Below are 23,387 nucleotides of genomic sequence, written 5' to 3'. Positions count from 1 at the left end.
TATGATGCAAGTAAAGTGATGCAAGTGAAGGAAGTGTCTAAGGAAAGCATGGTTGTGCAACTGTGACAAATTTTCATGGCAAGTGATTCTGATGAGAGAAGAACCATGAAATTGACAAAATGATGTGTCCTTCACGTCATGTTTTCATGCTTTTATTTCTCTTCTTTATTTTTTCACTTTTTGAGAACTTCATATGTAAGTACTGTATTGACAGAATTTTCTCCCCCTTCTTTCTTCCTTCCAACTCTTTCAAGGTTCCCCTTTATTTCTTCTCAACTTCATGGCCTCTTATTCTTTAGTTATTATTATTTTACACACACACACACACACACACACACACACACACACACACACACATTTATGTACACAACTTGCTGAGTTTATTTGATGTCGTTTGTATGTATATGTATTTTGGGACTGGATAACCCAGGGAAGACTGATCTCCTCTTCTTCTAGCCATTAGTTTCCTGTAGATCTTTATCTAGGGATGGAGCCTTCAGAGATTTTCCCCTCCTTGTTAGAATGTCAGTTGGTGTTGTCTGTTTCTCAGGTTTTATTTACGCAACCATGTTTTTGAGATTTCATGAGTTCAATTGCCTATCATATATAGAAGACACTATCTTGCAGAAGATTACTTTTTATAATTTTATATATAATCATGGCATTTTAATATACATACAGGCAGTGAAATATTAAATTAATATGCTTATTGGCTCACATAGTAACCCCTGTGGTGTGTGTGTGGGGGGCCTCTAGAATATATTTCTTAAACAAGAAAATCAAATTATGGGGTTATGGACATATCTCAGTTGGTAAAATATGTGTGTAGCATGCAGAGGGCTGTGGATTCAATCCTCATTGCTGGCAAAAAAGAGGAACAAAACTGTAGCATCCAGGACCTAGTGGCGGGTGAGACCACTGATGTTTTTCTCTCCCATCAGTGTGCTCAGACACTCCCAGCACTATGAAGTTTAGCCAGTAGGGAATGAGTTTTCTTAACAGTCAAGGCTGATTTCTCATATGATGTCCTGAATCCCATACTAAGTGGTATCTTCAGCAATAGGGTCTTACCATTTAGTTTTGATGGGTAACTAAAAGCAATGGCATTATCTTGTATTGTTCTGGGTGCCTTGGGGGCCTCCCTAACTAATAACTCACAGAGAGAAATCCCCTGCCTAGGACTGAGATTTTCATTTAATAATTCATGCCTTCTGGGAGCAACACAGTCCACCATGCAGAATAGATCTATTCCAATTTCTTTAAAAGCACACTATATTTTAAAAAATTAACTTATAAACCAATGGGTTTTCATCAATTTTCCCTGTAGTTTTGGTTAACTTACCTCCTATTCTTTGTTCTCTGTTACCTCCCACCCCTCACACTCATTTAAACCTTTAACTTTGGAGTATTTCCCACTGTCCTTTCATGTCACCTGTGTTCTACTATCAAGATGTAGGTTTCTATATAGTTCTTTTTCATATATTTTCATTTCAGTTAAGCCTTCCCCATTCTCTCCTTTTCTCACTCCCACCCACTTTCATGTTTGAATCTTTCTGTCTCTGGGATTCTCTCTATTTTCATTTTACCCACATTTTATTTTGTTTCCTTCCTTAATCACTAGCCCCCAAGGTTCCATATCTAATGCCTGGTTTCCACATGTATTCAAAATTAAATATACAAAAGAAATACTTCAATCTGGATTTTACATATGAGAGATAACATATAATGTTTGTCTTTCTGAGACTGGGTTACTGCACTTAGAATAATTTTTTTTTCTAGTTCCATCCATTTACCTGAAAATGTTATGCATTTGTTTTTCTTTCTATCCAAGTAACATTCTATTATCTATGCACTCTACATTTAATTATCTATTTGTCAGTTAATAGACGTAAATTAATTCCACTATTGTAAATAGAGAAACACTGAACATGGATCTAAAAGTATCTCTGTAGTAAGATATAATGTCCTTTGGTATATGCCTGGGGGTAGTGAGCTGGGTTGTATGGCAGTTTGATTTCTAGTTTTCTGAGAAACCTCCTGACTGATATCCAAAGTAGCTGCACTAGTTTACACTTTCACCAAGAGTATGTGAGCATTGCTCCATTACCACATCCATGCCAATATTTATTGTCATGTGTATTCCTGATGATGGCTATTCTGACTCAAGTAGACACAAAGCTGTGAAGGAGATAGGTGGAGGGCACTAGAAGGAGTTAGAGGCAGTGGTGGGTGAAACTTTATTTATGGATACCAGAATTATAATTTCATATACTTTTCCTGTGTCACAAATTCTGATTCTTGTTTTTTGTCAGGATAAATTTGGAAACATTACCCTTAACTTCATAAGTACAGACAAGAGAGCCCTTGGATTACTTAGTGACCCTCAAATGAGTAGGCCTCTGGTTGTATCTGTGAGAAATATGGCATAGTATAATGTACTCTTCAGTGTTACCTAGAAGAATTGTTCTTTGTTTTGATTTCCCAGCACATGGACTCTAGCAGTATTGAATGACAAGTCACTATTATTAATCTGTCAAATAGTTATCTGAGAGGGGCTTGTGATTTGTTACACATTAATTGTAAATGTCATTGATCAGATTGCCTATGATCTTAGGTAGGCCTGAGTCAAGCTGGTGAATCCTGCATTTGCTACCTAGATAGACAGTAAAGAAGCTGACTGAGGCCAGGTGATGGTGGCTCACACTTTTAATCCCAGCACTCAGGAGGCAGAGGCAGGCTGATCTCTGTGAGTTCAAGGCCAGCCTGGGCTACCAAGTAAGTTCCAGGAAAGGTGCAAAGTTACATAGAGAAATACTGCCTCAAAAAACAAACAAGCAAACAAACAAACAAAAAAAGAGGTGGGGTGGGTTATTAATTCTGCAGAGGATATCACCTATATCTCATAATCCTGAGTTTTCTTCTCCAGAATATGAGAATAGTACCACACAGGCTGCCCAGAGCACAGGAACTCTTAAGGAATAAATAAGATGTTACATAAAACCCCCAACATGATGAAGAGTTGTAAAGCATTTCGCAAAATCAAGTGTATGCACTATGCTTTTGTCTGAAGTATCATTTCTTTCCCATAAATTTTACTCTTTCTGTGAGAAAAAAAGTTGTTTTCTTTCCTGAAAGAGAAGAAAATAATGTGCTCCACTTTGCATATTCAGTAATTCACCTACCATTCATTCACCCCAGCATTCCAGAAGGCCAATCCCTCTGCTCAGGATATTTACATTTGAGTAGTAGAAACATGCTTATACACATACAACAGCAAGATTATTTTAATCAGTGATGAATGTCAGTAGGAAAAAAATGAGGGTAAGGAAAGAAAAAGGATGTTCTGAAGGAGATATGATAGTTGTTATTTGAGAAGTCTGCTTGTGAAAGATCCATTTTGATGTGTTCAGAAGAATTAAGCACATACTTAAAAACCTTGTGATTAAAAACAGAATGACTGACATTCCTTTTTCTTCTTTTTTCCCCTTCTTCCTTTCTCCTCTTCCTCCTCCCTCTTCTTCAATTTTATCATATTTGAAGTATACAATATCAACATGTATCTGATTTGATATGTAGTACCATGAATCTTATGGACTGTCCAGAGACCAGGGAGACACTATGTCCAGCATGGGATATCTTAGGGGAAAAAAATCTACATATACTATGTTCTTATGTCTGTTAACTTTATTCCTCTAAGACAAAATTTTATCTATTCAGCTACAGCTCTGTCAGGCATTCAGGGCAGGAATAAATCTAGATGAAGCAAGCTCCTTGTCCATCAACTTTATTTTTCTAGGATGAAATCCTATCTGTATAGCTTCAGTTCTGTCCTGATGTTCAGTTCTTTTGTTCCCTCACTTACTGTCCTCTCATAGTCCTGCTAACCATTAAGCTCTTAAGCTTCCAGCCTCATCTTCACCCTCCATCTCTACTTGCTCTCTACTCCTGGCTCAGATGAACTCTACAAGAGTTCTGCCTTATCATCTATGAAACCCTTCTCCCTTGGTCATGCTGTTGTGTCTGCCTCTACAGAAAACACCTGTTTCTCTTTCTCTGCCTCCTCAGGAATGTTGCTCCACCCTACCTTCTACCTTGATATGTAAAAACCTCTTTTGTTCTCAATCAATTGCTCTGGAGAGCCACTAGGTTTAAAGTATGGGGGATAGTCTGAGTTTCTCCTTAGCACAAGAAACAAAGCTTCCCAGCTAGGCTTGTCCCCTAGGCTCAGTAGGGGAATTAGTTACCTAGAAATTCAGCAGGTCTGAGGAGTTGAACTATTTTCCAAATGGTCTTGAAATATTTGGGCATGCAAAAATTTCATAACAGAAGCTGAAATACTAAAAGCTGGATAACATAAAATATTCATAATAAATGGCTTGCCTTTTGACAGACCCTTGGCCAGTCAAAGTATAGCTTTAATATACAGCTGTATCTCTATAATATATTCTTGTGGTTTGTCACAGAATCTGAGACTCAATAGGACAGAATTCCAAAATAATCAATGTACTTACCCATTTCATGTCTGGTGCTGGCCACACCTACACCATACTCTTCTAAAGTATCCTTTACTGTCTTCATGGACTCATCATATTTGCTTGCAAGCCCAAGGTAGTTGTAGGAGCCCATGTTGATGACATCTTTGAGAACTTTTCCAGTATACCTTGTAGGAAGATAAGCAAGTGAACACACAGTGCTGTCTCATTTGATATTCTATTGCCTCAAAGACTTCAGTTTGATCAAGCCTCACATTGTCTTTTCCATTTTAACTTGTGCTGTTTTTGGCATAGTGTTCTTTTTTATTAGAGGAATATAACCTGATAGTGAAGTGAGGCACAAGATTAGTGAAAGGACCTGGTGCCCAGTGCATTACCAGGCACTGCTTTTCACTCATTGATTTTATGACACCTAAGTTCCGGTTGAAGGTGATACCAAACCTTCTACAGAAAAAAAGTCCTCACTGAGTCCACCATTGAGAAAGCAGGAAGGTACAATTTGAAAAAGAAGTTGACAAAGGCTCTTTCAAGTTGGCTCTCTGTGCTGTGTATCTGCTGACTCAGGTCTAACCTTAATTATAATGTTAAAAAAGCCTCCTTGGCAACTTAATCACTTTTCCTCCACCATACCATTGCAAAAGGATAAGCAGGTGAAGATGAGCCTCATCCACACCTTAGGTTTTTCAGATCTGTAACTGGTGTCCTTGCTAGAACTTCCTTGAGTGTTTACCCATCAGGCCCCCCCGCAACTGGGTGCTTCACCTGAATGTCCAGTTACAGTCCTCAGACACTTTCTCCATTATGTCCAAGTAGGGCCCTGGGGCACTGCAGACGGTCTGATTCCAGCTGTCTCTGATTCTCATGTAAAGGTTCCTCTTATAAAAATTCTCAAAGTCCTGATAAAGCGGCACAAAATCCTGTCATGACAGAAGTGGGGGTGGAAGGTTAGCTTTGCTCTTTCTTTCTTTTTAAAAAAGATCTTATTTGCAGTTGAAATCTAAGAGAAGTGAAAGAACCTGGTTAATTCATAAAGAGATCTTCTGTTGGGCAAGGACAGGTGGATTGGGGAGCAGATGGAGCTCACACAACTGTGGGGCCTCCATGATTAAAGAACCCATGCCTAATTTGAGTGGAAATAAATTCGAGCTCTGTGGCACATGTCTGTAATTTCAGATTTTTAGGAGGCCAAGTTAGGAAGACTGCAAATTCAAAGCCTGCCTATGTTACAGAGTATATTCAAAACTAGTCTCAACAATTGAACGGGTCTCTGCTAGAAAAGAAGTAGAATCAAGTGGCTCGTGAGGCATCTCTTTGGTAGGCTTTATAGAGAAGGTCCTAGATTCAGTCGTTGGTGGTGCTAAGTAAAAAGGGATAACAAAGGTGGTAGCTCAATTCCAGAGAAAATGGCAGACAAGGAGTCTCTTTACTATCCTTCAAAAGGGGTTATTCTAGTTGCAGGGTTGGGATGTATTGATACTTGAGCAGTTCAGTTGGAAAAATAGTTGAGATATTAGTATTGACTTTTTAACCTAAATACCCTCCTGCATTGTGCTTTTGGAAAAACAGGTGGATGTGAACTGTGGTAGGAGTCTTCACTAATCATGAGGAACTTGATAGTGATATGAGGAAAGAATTTGAAGTGCCTGTTGGCAAAGAGCTGTGACATGCTGAGGACCAAGAACTCAGCTGACAAGGTTTGGGAGGGACCAGGCCCCTCTTGTAGGAGAAGTAACAGCTTATGTTTCTGTACAAAATGTCACCCATGAAGGTAAAGGTATGCAATAAGCTGAAGTTAAAAACAGAGCATCTATGATTTTGTCATTTGGCTCATAATAGTTGGTGTTAGGTAGAAAACACAAAAGTCAGAACTATGGCCTGAGCCAAGTGCTTTGGTCATTCACAACACTGGAGCAGGAGAGAGATTCACAACTTTGTTGGAAGAAATGAGGAGACTTTGTGGAAAAAGAACTTTGTAAGTGGCGGTAAGGCAGAATAAAGTTGTGATGGGCAAGGATAAAGAAGGAGGCTACACGATGTGAATAGATTTGTTTGCTTGAAATAGAGAGCATTTGAGGAGAATGAGTGAGAATAAGCCATCGGGTATATCTTCTTGTCCTTTGTTCAGAATTCACCTCATTCAAAGTCAAGGCCAATGTTAATATTCACGTGGCCTCTGAGTACCTTTCTTTTCCTACCTTCTAACTTTTCCTACAGTGTGGACAAGGCTGTTGCGTCACGTAGGCATAGAACAAAGGAGACTTGTACAGGTGTCTGAGGAGACTGACCTTTATCCTACAGCCTATGGGAAGGTGCTGAATAACTGGGAATAAGCTTTCTCATTGTTATTGTCATGGTCATCCTCTCTGCTCTTCTTTATTGTATGGAGCTTGTTTCCTGAGAAAAGACCCTGGGAAAGCCATTGTGGAACATCTCTCTCTGCTGCTGATTTGCCTACTCACTCCTTGAGTTAGTTGACTCTGAGAAAAATGCAGAGAATATGCTACTTTTGATGGCAAGTGCTTGTCCTCAGTCACAACACCCCTTTCTGTTATTTCACATTTTGGTGCTAGATGAAAATGACAGGATTCCTCAGGGGGAAATTATGATTTTGTGTAGGAAAGAATGCTCATAAATACGCATGGAAGGAATTTCCTATTGCATGAAAATTTGCCACTCTGCTGGTTACATTTGACAACTTCAAATAACTCGATTTCTCTAATAGCCGTGATATAGTTCTTGTTATAAAAATCTATGAGTTTATGTGATGAGCCATAGCATCTTTTCATGCTCTAACAGGAAAAAAGATACAGTTTGTTTCCTCTTTGATTTTATAACTTTTCAGACTGTTCCTTGCTTTACAAATTAGTCTAATGAAAATTTATCATTTCAAAGACAGAATGTTTGCGATAGGACTTATTGTATCTATCTGTAGATTTGATTTGTCATTTGGCTTTTTTTTTTTGTATTGCTGACATAAAGAGCTCAGTGTAATAGAGACAATGAGGACACAGTCCTTTGGGGATATGGTGTAGGAAAGAGTGAATTCTACCTAGAACCATATATAAATAAGAGTACTGATCCTTCTTCATTATGCCAGTTCTTTTATTTTCTTTAAATTTATATGATAAGTTTAAAATGAAGATTTCCCAAGTGTCAAAGATACAGCTTCATTAGGAAAAGTGACAGAATGTCAGAAAACATCACTACACAAATTAGGAATTGTAACTAGTTCAGAGTTTGAGCTTTGCAGCATATGTAAGTTCTAGAGAATAAGTGGACAGAATGGTGTTTATATTTATAATAATGCACTGTGTGTTTTAAGTTTGATTAAACAGAAAAACTTAAATGTTCTTACCACAAAAGAAAAGGGGATGAAGTGTGTTTAATAGGAAAGAAAGAGGCAAAACTACACTTATTTGCAGATGATATGATTCTACACATAAAAGACCTTAATGACTTTATTGGGTAATTTCTACAACTGCTAAATACATTCAGAAAAATAACAGGATATACAATTAATACAAAAACATCTGTAGCTTTCAAACACACTGAGAATGCAATCAAGAAAAAAAAATCTCATTAATATTAACCTAGAAGAAATCTTGGAATAAATCCAATTAAGGAAGTAAAAGACTAGAATAAAAAAGAACTTTAAGACATTGAAGAAGTGTAAGAACTATAAGAAGAGGGAAAGACATCCCATACTTATGAATTAGGATTACTGTTATAAAAATGGCCATCCTACCAAAGTGATTCACATAAAGAACACAATTCCTATCTAGATTCCAATGCAATTCTTCACATAAATCTTAAATTTCATCTGGAAACATGCCAAAAAAAAACCCAGAATAACCAAAATAATTCTGAACAATAATCAAAATGCTGACTTTTCTATAGAAAGTTGAAATCTGATTTTACTAATGAACTCATTTTCTAAGGTATACTAGAACTTTCGTATTTTTGGAGTTGTTTCCCCAGCCTATCTACATACTCTTACAGATGCAAGTGTGAAAAATCTTCACCTTAGAAGAGTGGATTTGCTTTTGAGGCAGAAGATACATGGAACCAAGCCTTATGAGGAGATTAGATTTTTCACTCGCTAGTGATTTCTATTGTGTCTAAAGTTACCCCCCCTCACAAACAGACACCTTAAATTTATAAAATTTATAGTGTGTGTGTGTGTGTGTGTGTGTGTGTGTGTGTGTGTGTGTGTGTTAGTGAACTATTTGAAGGATTTGGTTCTACCATTGTGTGTCCCAGGGAACTAACTGAGGTTTTTAGACTTGGTGGCAAGTACCTTTACCTGCTGAGCCATCTTGCTGTCTATTTGGTTTTAGTTACAGGTGAGGCAGGAGTGAGCTATACAGATACTGAAGTGAAAATGATTCCATGTGGTAATATATTGTATACCCTAATAAAATTTGCCTAATAAAATTTGTCAGAGAGACAAAGGAACAAGCCACATCTCTTACCTCACCAACTCCTCAGCCTGAAAAAGCCTCTAGTTCCTGTATCTTCATGCCTTATATACCTCATTTCTTTGGCCAGCCATCACTTCCTGTGATTAAGGATGTGTGTGCTTCTCAAGCAAAGGCATGAAGTCTCAAGCACTAGAATTAAAGGTATGTGATTCCCAAGTGCTGGGATTAAAGATGTGCGCCACCACTGCGTGGCTCTGTTTCTCTCCTAGACTGAGTCAATCTCATGTAGTCCCCAGGGTGGCTTTGCACTCACAGAGATCCAGACTGATCTCTGCCTCCCGAGTGCTAGCATTAAAGGTTTGTGTCTCTACTACCTGGCCTCTATGTTTAATCTAGTAACTTGTTCTGTTCTCTGATCTTCAGGCAAATTTTATGAGAGTACACAATATATCACCACAATTCCAGAAAGAAGAAAATAGAAATTAAAATCCCCAACATAAGTGGAATGAACAGAAAGAGTTTAAGGAAGAGCAAGGAGGTCTTAGTATTTGAAATAGAGTGAGCCCAGGGAGAATGGTAGAGAAGATGAATTAGAGACAAAAAAGGGGACCACATTCTGCAGAGCCTCCCCCAGGTCTGTTTTTTGGTTAGTGACTTGGACAGGCACTAGTACTGGACAAAGATGGGATGTGGCTTGACTTGGGTTTCAAAAGAATCATATTGGTTGTCTGCCGAGAAGCAATCATAAGGTAAAGGATGGGCATTGGTGAGTTCATTGGTAAGAGAAAATAGTAGTTTGGACAGAGCTCCAGCAGCATGAGTGGTAAAAACAAGAACAAAACAGAAAACCAACAGCCATCTGATGAGAAACATATTTTGAACACAGGGTGATAAACAATTACTGACAGATTTGACTTGGGGTGCAAGAGAAAAGGCAGCATCAAGGATGACGTAGATGCTTTTGTGCAGAGCCCCTGGACTTTCAGAGTCACCATTTACTGATCTGGGAAAAACTGTAGAAGACAGAGGCCTGGAGGGGGAGATGTACTGGGAGCACTGGATGAAGAAGTAAGAATGTAGATTCGCACTTTCTTTTGCTTTCTCAATAAAATAGGAAGCAATAGATTATTGTTGAATGTCAAGAGTCAAGAGGTACTGGAGGTTTGAAGAGGGAAGAAAATGTAAGGAATGGGTCACTTCAAGAGGCAGTGGCTAAATACACTAATGTGATTGGCAGATATCACTCAACCACCTGGAACTTATTTACCAGGAATGTCAAGGGAAATCAGCCCTCCTAGGCAAGAGCAGAGCTTAAAATCTGATCTGTGATTGAGGCCTTGATGGATGGGATGGGGTACAGTTGCTAGAGGTAACTGGAGGGAGAAAGCTGGTAAAGACAAATGGTTTGGACAGACCAAACGAATCAGATGTGTGCTCAGGTTTGACTCGTCCCTATCAACAGTTGTTAGTCATTGATGGTGAACTTCAAAAAATAACACCTCAGTAAAGCATACATAGGCCACCTTTCCTGGGATTGATGGTACCTAGCTGGACATGTGAAAGGAGATGAGCACCTAGGGACAATGAGAGACAGTGCTGCCACCACCTGAGGACTGGTGGTGGCTGAACTTCCTAGGGAGAGCTTCTAGAATAACAGGTATTGACTTCTGTGATTATGTTTAGAAACGAAAGATCTTGGTGCCATGGAATCTTCATTAGATTATGAATACCACCCCTTACTCTGTATACATCACAAACTAGAGAAGTGTTTTTATGAAGCATTCACTCACAACTTTGATTGCAGAGTAAAATTACCCAGTGAGTTTTCCGTACTGTTTTATCCAGGCTTTACCTCAAAGTAGTTAAATCAGTGAGTTCTTGTGTAAAGTCCAGACAACGGGTTTCTATTAAAATTCCTAGATTTCAGTGAATAATCGGGGCTACAAAGCATAGTTTAATATTCCTGTCTTGAAAACTGAAGGCTAATATAGTCAGTTCCTAGAAGTACCCCAAGAATCTCTCCTAGGTCCACACAGTAAGATCAGAACCTAAGCCCCCTGTCTGCCATATTACCTGAGTACTCTACATCCTTCATACTGCTCAAGAGAAAGCCTCTTTGGGACCATCCTGATATTGTTTCAGGATTCTTAATATAGATGACACAGGATAAATTATAATTTGTGTAAATGTGAACATTTATTTAAAAGTTTATACAGTTGCCACTTGTTGAACTTTCTTTGTTTCAAGTGGGTGCAGCCAGAGATGCCCAGGATGTACTTGATCAGTATCAATATGACTTAGACATACAGTGTTTCAACTACAGCGTTTTATACCAAGTTAGTTAGTGTCCTTTTCTTTTTTGAGTTTACTGATAATTTTACCAAGAGTCCTGAGCCTGTGTTGTAATCATAGAATGTGGTTTGGAAATCTGTATTCTTTTTTTCCTGTTAGTACAGAGAAAAGAGATTATCAAAGCTGACTTAATTACTTTTCTGTTACTGTGATAAAGCATCATTATCAAGGCAATTTAAGGAAGAGAGAGTTTAATTTGGCTTATGGGTCCAGAGGGATGAGCTTTATTTTGTCTTATGGCTCCAGGGGGATAAACTTCCATCATGGCAAGAGGCCCAGCAGTAAGTGGCAGGTACTGCAGCAAGCCCAGGAAGTTGCAAGCTTACATCTTGACCCACCCAGAATGGAGGAAAGAGATCAAACTGCAAGTAGGGTGAGATTCTGAGCTCTTAAGCCTTCCCCTAAATGATGTACTTCCTTCATTAAGACTACACCTAATAAACCTCCATAAACAATGCCGCCAACTCAGGACTAAGTGTTCAAATCTAAGCCTATGGTGGATATCCTTATTCAAACAAATAAAAGAGCCTTTATGTTTTGGAATCAATTTGGGGGCATTTGTGTAAGAAATCAAAATGGCATAAAAGCAAACAAATGTTAGGTGTAGAGAAGAAGTATTTCCATTTGAATGGAGAAGTGGGATAAATAATAGGAAAACTGAGTTAATGCGTTCTTATATTTTTGGTTATGAATCAGGAAAAGGGAAAAATAAAGCTATCCATTTACAGTTTTTTTGAGGAAAACATTGGATCATCTCCATTGCCAATTAATGAACGTGCTCCCTTTTCTGAAGCTATTTTGCCCATAAGCTGGTTTCTTCTAAGGGGATCATGTGCTAAGTATCACAAGTGATGGTGTTTAGAATACAAAAATGCTCATTTTCACTAAAGGAACTATAGGTCACTGGAAAATAGCCTATTACATACTTTGATGAAGAGTCTTCAAAACATGGTTTAGATAGTTTGTTAATACAAGGCAAGGATATTGACAGAATCAGGGCATTAAAAAAATCAAGGGTCAGACTGAATACAGGATTGAGAAGACTAATCACTTCCAAAGAATATAGTCATTAATCATTATAACCCTTTACTCCAAAAGGTTCTAAAGGAGCTCAAATGGAACAAGTAACAAATATTAAAATCATAGTTATGGCCAGGCAGTGGTGGTGCACGCCTATAATCCCAGCACTTGCGTGGCAGAGCCAGGTGGATCTCTGTGAGTTCGAGGCCAGCCTGGTTACAGAGCTAGTCCAGGACAGGCTCCAAAGCTACAGAGAAACCCTGTCTCAAAAAACAAACAAACAAACAAACAAACAAACAAAACCCCCAAAAACAAAAAAACAAAAACAAAACAAAAAAACCAAACCAAACAAAACAAAAAAATTATAGTTACTAAGGAGAATATATTGCATCAATCTGCTTCATAGAGAACAGACTGAAAACTATTTATTTTATAAAGAAATGTAAATTACTGAATTATTTATTGCCATGCCTGTGGTCAAGCAATTATTGTAACACTGGGGACAAAAGTTGAAGTACAGGTTACTATGTGATGCTCACAGCCCGCCATTTGAGACCAAATGAATCATCCATTCTTCTTATTGCTGAACAAATTGGGGCTTTATAGCTTTCTAAGTATTTCCTGGGCCAGAAAGGAATTTTCCTCCACTAAAGTCTCTGATAGCAACCACTATCAATGCAAAATCCTGAAGGCCCAGTGCCCTTACTTCAGTTCAGAATGGTTTTAACAGGGCTTTCCACCCACAGAGCTCCTAGACAGACAAATTTTTGAGACAGGGTTTCTCTGTATAGCTTTGGTGCCTGTTCTGGAACTCACTCTGTAGCTCAGGCTGGCTTTGAACTCACAGAGATCCACCTGGCTCTGCCTCCCGAGTGCTGGGATTAAAGGCGTGCGCCACCACCGCCCCGCTGACAATCATTGTTAATATATGACTACTTCATTGTGATGACTGTGACATTGCCACCAGTGTCTCTGCCCAAGGGAGAAACTTGAAATTATTAGGTATTCCTTCTATTATTTTTTTTCTAGATGCATTCAGCCACCGAGACTTGATTTCTGTCTGCATCTCTTGATGAGCAGCTCCGTTTTCATGTGATCAACCTCTTCCACGGTTCATGAAGAAGTAGTTTCTAAACAACTGTGAGTCTTCTTCAGTGTCACTGCCCTCCTGGTCTTGAATTAGAATTCCATCTCTGACATCTATCCAGTTCTCTGAAGTTCATTTCATCTGTCTTTTCTCTGTTTGCTCTTCTGGAATGGCCCTGGAGATCCTGTATACTTCTTTGCCTTGGCTACACATTTCCAGCTGAAGACTAGCATGGGAGACGCCACAAGATCCACTTTGAGGGTTTTCTCCTGAGGTCCTTTAGGTTTTCAGCTGCTAGTTCTTGACAAGCCAGACTTGTTAAAGAGGAATCAATTGCTCTGCACTTAAGACAACCTTCTCTATATCCCATCTCAATGAATGATAACATTTGCACAGCTGCCCACACCAAAACTCTAGGTATGGTCTTTATCTCTCTGTTTCTCCAAATCAGATTGACTGTAATACTTACTTCTTAAACATCTCTTGGCTTTATTTCTTATCACTGCCTTATTGTCAATACCTTGGTCCCAGCCCCATTGTCTCACCAAGGTTTTTTTTTGTATCAGTGTCATCTTTCTGTAACCTATTTTTCATAGTGTAGAGAGGATAATCTTTCTAAATCTACAAATCTGCATTCTTCTGCCAGAAATCTGTCAATACTTTCTCATAATAAACATTCATGGATTATAAGACAATTATAGTCTGACCCCACTTGCCTTACGCACAGTCCTTGTCCTCATACTCAAGCATTGGAAGTCCTTCATTCCTTGAATATGACAACACTTGCTCTTATTCCTGGACTAATGCGGGAATTTGTTAAGGCAACTCCATGTAGTTAAAAGGAGGTTTATTTTGGGGTAACTTACAGCCAGTAAAGAGGTTGGTTACAGGATCCAGGAGAGGTGAGGTGCAGGGTTCTCTGGAGAACTCTTACTGGGTCTGTCATCTAGCATCTAGGATCATGAGGAGCCAAGAGGGCTAGCCTGGATAGATCTTGGGTCTTAAGGGGTCCCATCTCAGCCATGCCCCAGGGGCAGGTCCTAGGTAGGTGTGGCAATTATTGGCTGCCTCACTGAGGCAGTGCTTCAAGGTCAAAGCTGGAACAACTACCCACAACACTGGACCATCATGGACCTCTACCAACCCTTTGCCTTACCACTTTCTCTTCCACATTAATAATTTAATTTTGTTCATCCCAGGAGCCTATTCTCAGTACCACATTCAGATTGGGCAATTTTCCAAGCTCCCCTATTTCCCTCTCCTAGTGCCCTCTACTTATATCATGAATGCTTCTTGTCAGCATCTTCTTTTATGGTTTGTTCTTTGAAGGTAGAGACTGTGTCTGTCCTGATATTCTCCTATTCTTAAATTATACTCAAAGAATAATGCTTCTTTCAACTTTCATCAGAGAAGCTTCTCTTTGCAGTACATGGAGATTAACACAGAGACCTTCAACTAGCCAAGGTGCAGAGGATAAGAGGCTGTAGAATGCTCAACCTTAGATGTATTATCTACACAGCACTCTTTCCTCTCAAGGCTTAGAGATCATTGGGGAAGAAGGGGCCAACACAAACAAGCAAACAAATAGAGAAACAAAACACAACCAGAATGGATGACTACAAGAAAACAGTGTCTTCCACACATAGCAAGGGCAGTTACACATATGATATCACAGCATGCACAAGATCTGTACAAAGTCAAGGTAGACCAAATGCCAACATAGAGAGGGTATGGCATGAAGTCCCACTGGTAGCTGAGGAACTATTGATAGTGAATAGCTTCTGGGAGAGGGAAAGTCAGTTTTCTTTTAGAGTGTAGTCTCTGGTAAGTTGACCATGCTCCAGTGAAAGGCCATACATCCACGAATATTTGGGCATCAGAATTTGTACTTGTTGGATTAAAGAAAGAAAAAAAGGACACAAAGTTGGATGGGTAGGGAAGGGGGTGAAAATGGAAAGAGTTGGTGGAGGGAGTGAATATGATCAAAATGTGTATGAACTTCTCAAAGAACTAGTATATGTATAATCTAATATCTGTTTATTATCTAGCTCAGTATAGAAGCGAGGCAATATAGATATTTTCAAAAATATCTAGGTAAATGGTTCTAAATAGAGTGACTTGATCATCACTATGTGTTTCAGTCCGTGTTAATGGCAAATCTAGTGTGTAGAGGCCAGGGATGCTGTTTAAATTCCTTAATGCCCAGGGTTGTTTTCCAAACTGGGGAATTATCTAGTGAGATGTGTAGGTAATGCAAATTTTGAGAAATCCTAACCCAGATGAAGTAGAAATGCCGCATTTCACTCAGATACATGTTCTTATTTCGGAATAGAGCACAAATGATAGTACATCTAGAAGACCAGAGGAAGGTACTTCCTCGGCACCTTTGCTTTCATCCATGCCTTTCACATTAGCTTGTTCATCATTAAAACGATCTTCTATCATATATGTTATGGAAATATTATGTAAGTTAAATATTATAATGAACAAGAAAACTTAAATTGTGTTCCTGGCAATTAATAGTATTCTATTAAATGTGAAAAAACAAGGCCACAGATACACAGGAGGTAGAGCTTCGTGAGTGGAGATGAATGGAATTTATGCTGAATGGTTCTTGAGCATGTTATTCTTTCTGGATTCTGTACCTAAGTCGCTGTTTTTGAGAAGGGTAGACATGGGCACAGATCCGGGGGGGGGGCAAACATACGTACTTTTTGTTGTTCTCGCTCTTCAGCTGCGTTGCATTTTTCTATCCCCCAGCTTCTCATAAAGTCTCTCAGATAGCCGAACAGGGTTCCAATTCCATAGCCCATGTAAGTAAAAACCAAGACATACAGTGGTGGCTCCGGGTAGGACTCAAAGATGGGCTTATCAAAAAAATGTGGCTTCTTATTTTGCTGAAAACACAAAAGAAAATCCAAGATTAGCAGTAAACATATGGTATTTATATTTGCCAACTTTTGATTTCTTAAATTTAAAGAACACATTTAAAAGTATTAAAATTAATTGAAAAATATTGGAACTTGATAATTGACAAGGATAAACAGAAACATAAATTTACTTTATAATCTATAATGAAATAATTGATTTAAGAAAATGTTCTTGCCAGGCAATGGTGGCACATGCCTTAAATCCCAGCACTTGGTGGGCAGAGGCAGGCAGATCTCTGTGAGTTTGAGGCCAGCCTGGTCTACAGAGTTCCAGGAAAGATGCAAAGCTACACAAATTTTTAACATCAACTGGTTTCGATTTTTGTAACATTAACTTGCTCGCACTATCGCACTAGCTTTATAGATGTTTGTCCAGTGGATTAATGGATAAAATAGTTAGGATACCAATAGTTTCGTTATTATATTATTTCATTGGAAATCTACAAATTCTTTTTTTTTTTTTTTTTTTTTTTTTTGGTTTTTTGACACAGGATTTCTCTGTGTGGCTTTGCACCTTTCCTGGAACTTGCTTTGGAGACCAGGTTGGCCTCGAACTCACAAAGATCTGCCTGCCTCTGCCTCCCAAGTGCTGGGATTAAAGGTGTGTGCCACCATGCCCAGTTTTACAAATTCTTTCTTAAAAGATAGAATATTCCTTTATTAAACTGAAGTCAGTCAAACCTGTTAGAAATTATTTTTATTTTTTCTTTCAAGATGATTTTATTTTTAAAGATTTGTTTAGTAATTTTATACATATGAGTGTTTTTGCTTGCATGAATGTATGCACACCTCACACATGCCTGGTGACTGTAGAAGCCAGAAGAGGTCATTGGCCTTTCAGGAGCTGGAGTAACAGATGATTATGAGCTGCCATGTGGGTTCTGGGAACTGAAATGAAGTCTTTTGCAAAAGCATCAAATGCTCTTAACTGTTCAGCTGTCTCTCCAGTCAGGAGGGATTTTCAAATCTAGGGCTGGACAATTGTTTGCAAATATGAGATCTTTTCTCTAGCAAGTAGATGAGGAATAAAGCCTTGCTTAATAAGTTTTTTCTCTGAATATACTATTGCTGTATTCTAAGCCATGTTCTTCAGAATGCTCTTTCATATGTGTGATGCCCTAGGGTTTGCTTTCTACCTGTACTCTGATCAAATTTGGAAATAAACAGGATATTGTGGTATCCTAGGAGGATACACCTCTATAGATGATTTCTTTTTCATTGATGTTGGCAGCACTATTGAAAGCGATTTTGCATGTATGAGGCTAACACAAAAGGAGATATAAATTCAGTAAACAGTATTTCTTTTGAAGAGCAATAACAAAATAGTATATGGGTGTGGAAGTTACAAATCATCATAATGTAGAGAAAAATGGAATCATCACAGGATGACTCTAAGGGGATCATATTTTACCGAATGATCAGAAGTGGCTTCCTGAAGAAGTCTGAACTGTAGACCAGTATTGATGAGGAGTGAAAAATAATGGTGGAGAAGACAGCCTGGGTTCAAATATGGGTCCTTTTATTCACTAACTGTGTGACCTTGTATAAGTGTCTTAATTTCTATGGTTTTCAAATGTCTCAAATGAAAAATGAGAGTAAGAATGTTTGTTTTGAAACTTAAATTAGATAATATCTGCAAATGACCTGTTATAACATAAACACTGATTGGATGTTACAATAGCTGTCATGTTATCTCCTGAAGAGAGATGACAAATGAGAGTATAAGATTGAAGATGCTGATTTAGAGAAATATTTGGGGAAGATAAAAAAAACAAAATGTGGGAAGATGTGGAGGAGGGTCTCCTAAGTAGCTAGCAAATGTGAGAAAAGAGAAAGGCATGGGAGGTCCAAGGGGGTGAGGTAAAGGACTGGGATATTGAAGTTGCAATGGTCCATTGTGTATAAGGCTGCTCAAAAGATAACCAAGTGAATCATTTTCATCAGCCAGTTGTTGCTGGGATTTTATCTGATACAATTTAATGAGGGATGGATGAAAAGATTTAGGGACAGAGGGAGAAAAAGAAGAGGGAGGAAGGTGGAGAGAAGGGGGAGGGAAAGAGAGGTAGAGAGAAAGATGGAGAGAGGGGTTATAGGAGAGGAGGAAGAGCTAAAGTTCTTGAAGGCACATGAGACAAGGCTGTTACTGTTCAGCAGAATGGAGGTAAAGAATAGGAGGTAAAGGTGATGGGCTGGACAATAGTACAGGGGAAGTGCTTCTTTGTTTGTTTGTTTTTGTTTTTTGAGACAGGGTTTCTCTGTGTGCTTTGTGCCTGTCCTGGAACTCCCTCTGTAGCCCAGGTTGGCCTCTAACTCACAGAGATCCACCTGCTTCTGCCTCCCAAGTGCTGGGATTAAAGGCGTGCACCACCATCACCCAGCTGCAAAGTGCTTTCATCTAAGTAAAGAAATGTGGAGTGTCTTCAGCAGCTGAGGAAAATGTCCGGTAGATTAAGGTTAATTAGAAATTTGAGAGTTAGAGTATTTGAGAGTTAGAACAAAGAAGATTGAGTGAGGAGCACATGAGACACCTCAACCAACACAACATTTTGGAGATCTCATGAGCACACTCTTGTTCCGATCTAGGGTCTGGGGATGTGGCAGGAGGAGAGTGAGAGGGAGGAGGCATAGTTCCCTTGTGCTTAACATGCACAAGGCCCTGTAACTGATCCTCAGTGCGCCCCCGAGCGTGCACACACACACACACACACACACACACACACACATACACACACACACACACACACATACACGTAGAGGAAGGGGGATCTAAAATCAACTGAATTCTGTAGCCTCTCCTACCATTTTCAAGGAAAGTTGCTTTCAAGATGAGGCAACCCATGGAACACAGCACACTCCAGTGTGCTGCTCTGTCAGGCCTTAGGAGAAGGGATTTGACAAGGAGGAGGCACAAGTGAAAGCTTCACTCTACCAGGGCAGGAAGTCTAACCATGAGATCCACTTCGGAATGGTAAAATGTCAACGGAATCCCAGAGGGCTAGAGAGAAAGTGAAGCTCACTGTCCTCCTTACAGAGGAATGCACGCAGTTTTGCACACAATGACCAAGAGCTGTCACTAAAGCTTTTCTTCAGAGATAACACAGGGATCATCTCTGTGTATATTACAGCAGTTGAGAGAGGTCTGAGCAGAAAAATGAACCACTGTGAATGACATGGAATACAAAGTGTTGTCAGAATATTTCTTCTGCATTCAGCATAGAAGCTGGTTTTGTTTTTTATTTTATTTTATTTGTGTGTGTGTGTGTGTGTGTGTGTGTGTGTGTGTGTGTGTGTCCATGTTCCTAATAGTATTATTGGAACTCCATAGAGTCTTTGAACAATTAAAATAGCATAATTAGTAAATAAATAAACATAAAAATACAAATTTACAAACCATTTGGAAATTGTAAGGACATTGAAATGATGTAATATTTATTCAAGATAATATACAGAATAGTTTCAAAGACTAGAAAAAGTAATAAGCCATAGCCTACTCCCTCCTTGAACTTCTTCACTCTACCACTCAACAGAAGAAAGTTTCCCTCTGAGCAGGTGTGGCTATAAAGATGGGTTTTCCCTTCCCTACTCGAGTTAAGAACCGGAATGAGGAGATGACAACCTGTCAGCATTCTTATCATGCCCTGATACTGCTTTATAGAGGCCAAATTCCATACAAATGTGACTAACAGATAAGAAGTTGTCTTTCCAGTTGTTTAACTTGAGCTATTTAGGGGGCCCCCAGGCAGGGAAATTGGGATCCATCTGTCCCTGGTGCATGAGCAGGCTTTTTGGAGCCTAGTGCCTAAGGTGTGATACCTTGCAGTCTTGGTGCAGGGGGGAGGGGCTTGGACCTGCCTGAACTGAAGTACCAGGCTCTGCTGACTGCCCATGGGAGACCTTGACTTGGAGGAGGTGTAAATGGGAGAAGAGTTGGGAGGAAGGCTGAGAGGCGGGAAGAGGGAGGAGTGGGGGAATCTGTGGTTGGTATGTAAAATGAATAGTTTCTTAATAATAAAAAATAAAAAATAAAAAAGTTGTCTTTCTCCCCTCCTTTCTTAGGGTGGAGAGTGCATAAGTTTGCAGGGAGTAGAGCAGTCCCATGATTTCCAAGGTAGAAGAGAAAAAACAAGATCTTCAAAGGTTACTGTGCCACCCAGAGCCCTGTTCACAGAACCTAGAGACACAGTAACTGTTCCGCAGCTGGCTCTAAAAATAAAGGTGTATTGACTTTACTGGGGAGGAGAGTTTGAGCATAAAAACATAAAATTTCAAAGTGTTTCATACTTCAAATACTTGAATTTATTTGGACCAGAGAGCAGGAGAATTCAGGGCTATGACATACTCCTGGAAAAACAAAAAACAACAACAAAAACCCCTGAAGCTTCATTGGTAAGCAGTTTAGGAGAGACCAGTGGCTCCAAAAATTGCAAATTAAACTGTAGGCAGGAGTCCGTTTTCCAGAGAGAACCAGGGAAGCACACAGCTAAAACAGGTCCTTCTGGGATCAGACCAAACCTCAAAGGCTAGCTTCAAAAATATATCCTTGCAAAAGTTGTGATTTTGATTGAGTCAAATGATGGCGCAGCTTACACCTTGTAGGGATATCAGTCAATAAAATAACTTCCCAGTAAGTATGGGGACTAGCAGCTGATACTGATGCCCATTGCAGCTCAGAGCTCACCAGAGTGACTGAAAAAGATGACAACAGGAGAGGCCTGTTGTAACTACTGTCATTTCAATGCAGATGTGAAGGCAGATGTGAGCAGTGTTAGAGCTTCATGTTCTGAGACCAGAGGTTTTATGTAAGTTGCTCAGTGAAGCTACTAAAGCAAACACACAGATGCATAAGACACACACACACACACACACACACACACACACACACACACACACACACAAAGATACCACATATACACAAACTATGGGTGAAGAGATGATTTTTATGCATTGGTGTGACAAAATATAACCTATATGAAGAGTAAGGAAGAGCTGGCAAGAGAAACTGTCCGTGGGAATGACCCAGATGTTAGATTTAGCAAAGATGTCAATGCATCTTAGAAGAAAAATAAAGCTCTCTGGGATAAAAACAAGTGATTTCAGACAGTAATTTTAAACCAACCCACCCCCCCCCCCCCCGCGCGCGCCAAAGAACCCCAGAAAGCAAAATGTCACTATAAAATTAAGAACATATACACACATCACCACTCTGTTCAAACTGCCAAAAGAAGACAAGATGAAAGAAATAAAAAAGCATGATAACAGTGTCTCACCAGGTAAAAGACGCAGTAGAGAAACAGGTATAAGATAATGGAGCAGCTGGGTCTGCTGACATGTAATCCCGAACTTGGGAGACTGAGGCAGAAGGATTATGAATTCAAGGCTAGTGATGGTTTTAAAGGGAGATTCTCTCACAAGATGTGTAATAATTGCAATAGAAAATTGGCAAGGAGACTCATCAGTATATTTAAATTGAAAGTCAAAAGAATCAGGAAATGTTGGTAAAGAATTTTTACAAACCAAAGCCCCAAACCTACAGAGGTAAAGAAAATTAAAGGGAGTTGACCATAGCCTCTGGAAAAATGTGAGAGATCATTTAAGACAGAAACATTTACCTAAGCTGAGAGGAAAGGGGTAGATGGAAAAATACTAGTAAAATATTATGAGAATATTAGCTGAAAACTCACCCAATTTTGATGATATATATTGAATTCGTTTAGATGCTTATTTCTATCTAAAATAAGATATAGAGCAAATAGCTCCACCACATAAACGTGATAGTGAAAATGTGGGTGATAGAGATGAAGAGCACATCACATCACATCCTAGGGACCACAGAGAGGTGGACCCTCTCCTTTTAGCAGAAATGATGGTGTCCTGAAGGCAACATATTCAAACCGTAGAAAGACTGGAATTGTGGATTGGAAAAGGCATGCTTGAAAAGTGATTGTAAAATAAAGATACTACAAGAGAAACAATAACTGGGAGAATTTATGAATAGAAAAATGCTCTTGAAAGGAACCCAAAGAAAGTTCTTCAGTCTTGGGGAAGTGGTGGACGGGAAGGAGTGAAAGGAGGGGATGGTGTGGTTGGGATACATTGTTTAAGAGAAGAATAAAGAAAAATAAAAAAAAATAATGTAAAAAAGTATTAAACAGCAATTCAAATACAGTAATCCCCACCTCCAAGAACAACGGAAATACCATTATATAATTATGAAAATGTAAAATTACATTTTTGGTCTTTTTTTCTAGTAAATAATTTTAAAATACATTATGCAATATAATATGTTCAAGCTTTTTATTGAAGCTGTTGTTGGATGAATCCTAAATAATAATGGCATAGAGGACTTAGCTATGAATGAATCTACGGTAGAGTAAGGAAATGATTCAAGGTGGCAGTAAGAGCCCACAGAAACTGATGAGTGGAACAAGAAATGGTAAATGGGTAGTGATAAAATTAACACATCTCTCTCTCTAGCTCTGTCCATGTATCTATATGTTATATACATACATGCATATATTAATGATACATATACATTATTTAGTTTTTATCCTTTCCTTTAGCCTGTTCAAAAGGACATAAAGTTATTCAATGTAATAATTATGACAGTCTGAATTTGTAAAATATATCAATGTAACATTAGAACAATAAGAGTATAGAAAGAAGAAAGATTGTATTGAAAGAACAGTTCTGCATCTCATCAGGTTTGCATGTGTATAAAAATGAAGTATATTTTGACAAGATGTAGGTATATATACTTATATACATATATTATACACACATATATACATATATATTTATTTTTGGAGCACTGGGTCTTGAACTCAGGATCCTACACACAGTAGGTAGGTACTGTACCATTGAGCTACATTGCTAGCCCTATATATTTATGTTAAGAACCAAAAAAATAAAGAAAACTGAAGAATACAAGGAGAACCAGTAAGATAATAAAAATATTACACTGGAACATTCACTTAATGCAAAAGGAAGCATTAAAGTTAGACTAGATACAAGACATCCAGAAAGCAAAGCAAAGCAAACAAAAAACTGGCAGACATAAACCTAATGATTCTTACATTTTTAAATT

At 38.8% G+C, this 23,387-nt stretch overlaps 1 protein-coding gene across 1 annotated transcript in view; it reads right to left on the bottom strand.

Annotated features, from left to right (window-relative positions):
- Positions 1–23,387, bottom strand: part of Sptlc3 (serine palmitoyltransferase long chain base subunit 3) — a 111,259-nt gene that overhangs the window by 69,040 nt on the left and 18,832 nt on the right. Inside the window, exons 2-4 of the mRNA XM_036184305.1 lie at positions 16,085–16,270; positions 5,256–5,410; positions 4,512–4,660 (exon numbers count right to left, since the gene is read on the bottom strand). Coding sequence (XP_036040198.1) covers positions 4,512–4,660; positions 5,256–5,410; positions 16,085–16,270 — 490 coding nt within the window. The remainder of the gene's footprint in view (positions 1–4,511; positions 4,661–5,255; positions 5,411–16,084; positions 16,271–23,387) is intronic.

This window comes from Onychomys torridus, chromosome 4, assembly GCF_903995425.1.
Source record: "Onychomys torridus chromosome 4, mOncTor1.1, whole genome shotgun sequence".
In the NCBI taxonomy this organism is placed as follows: Eukaryota; Metazoa; Chordata; class Mammalia; order Rodentia; family Cricetidae; genus Onychomys; species Onychomys torridus.
This window is presented reverse-complemented; position numbering and strand designations above follow the sequence as displayed.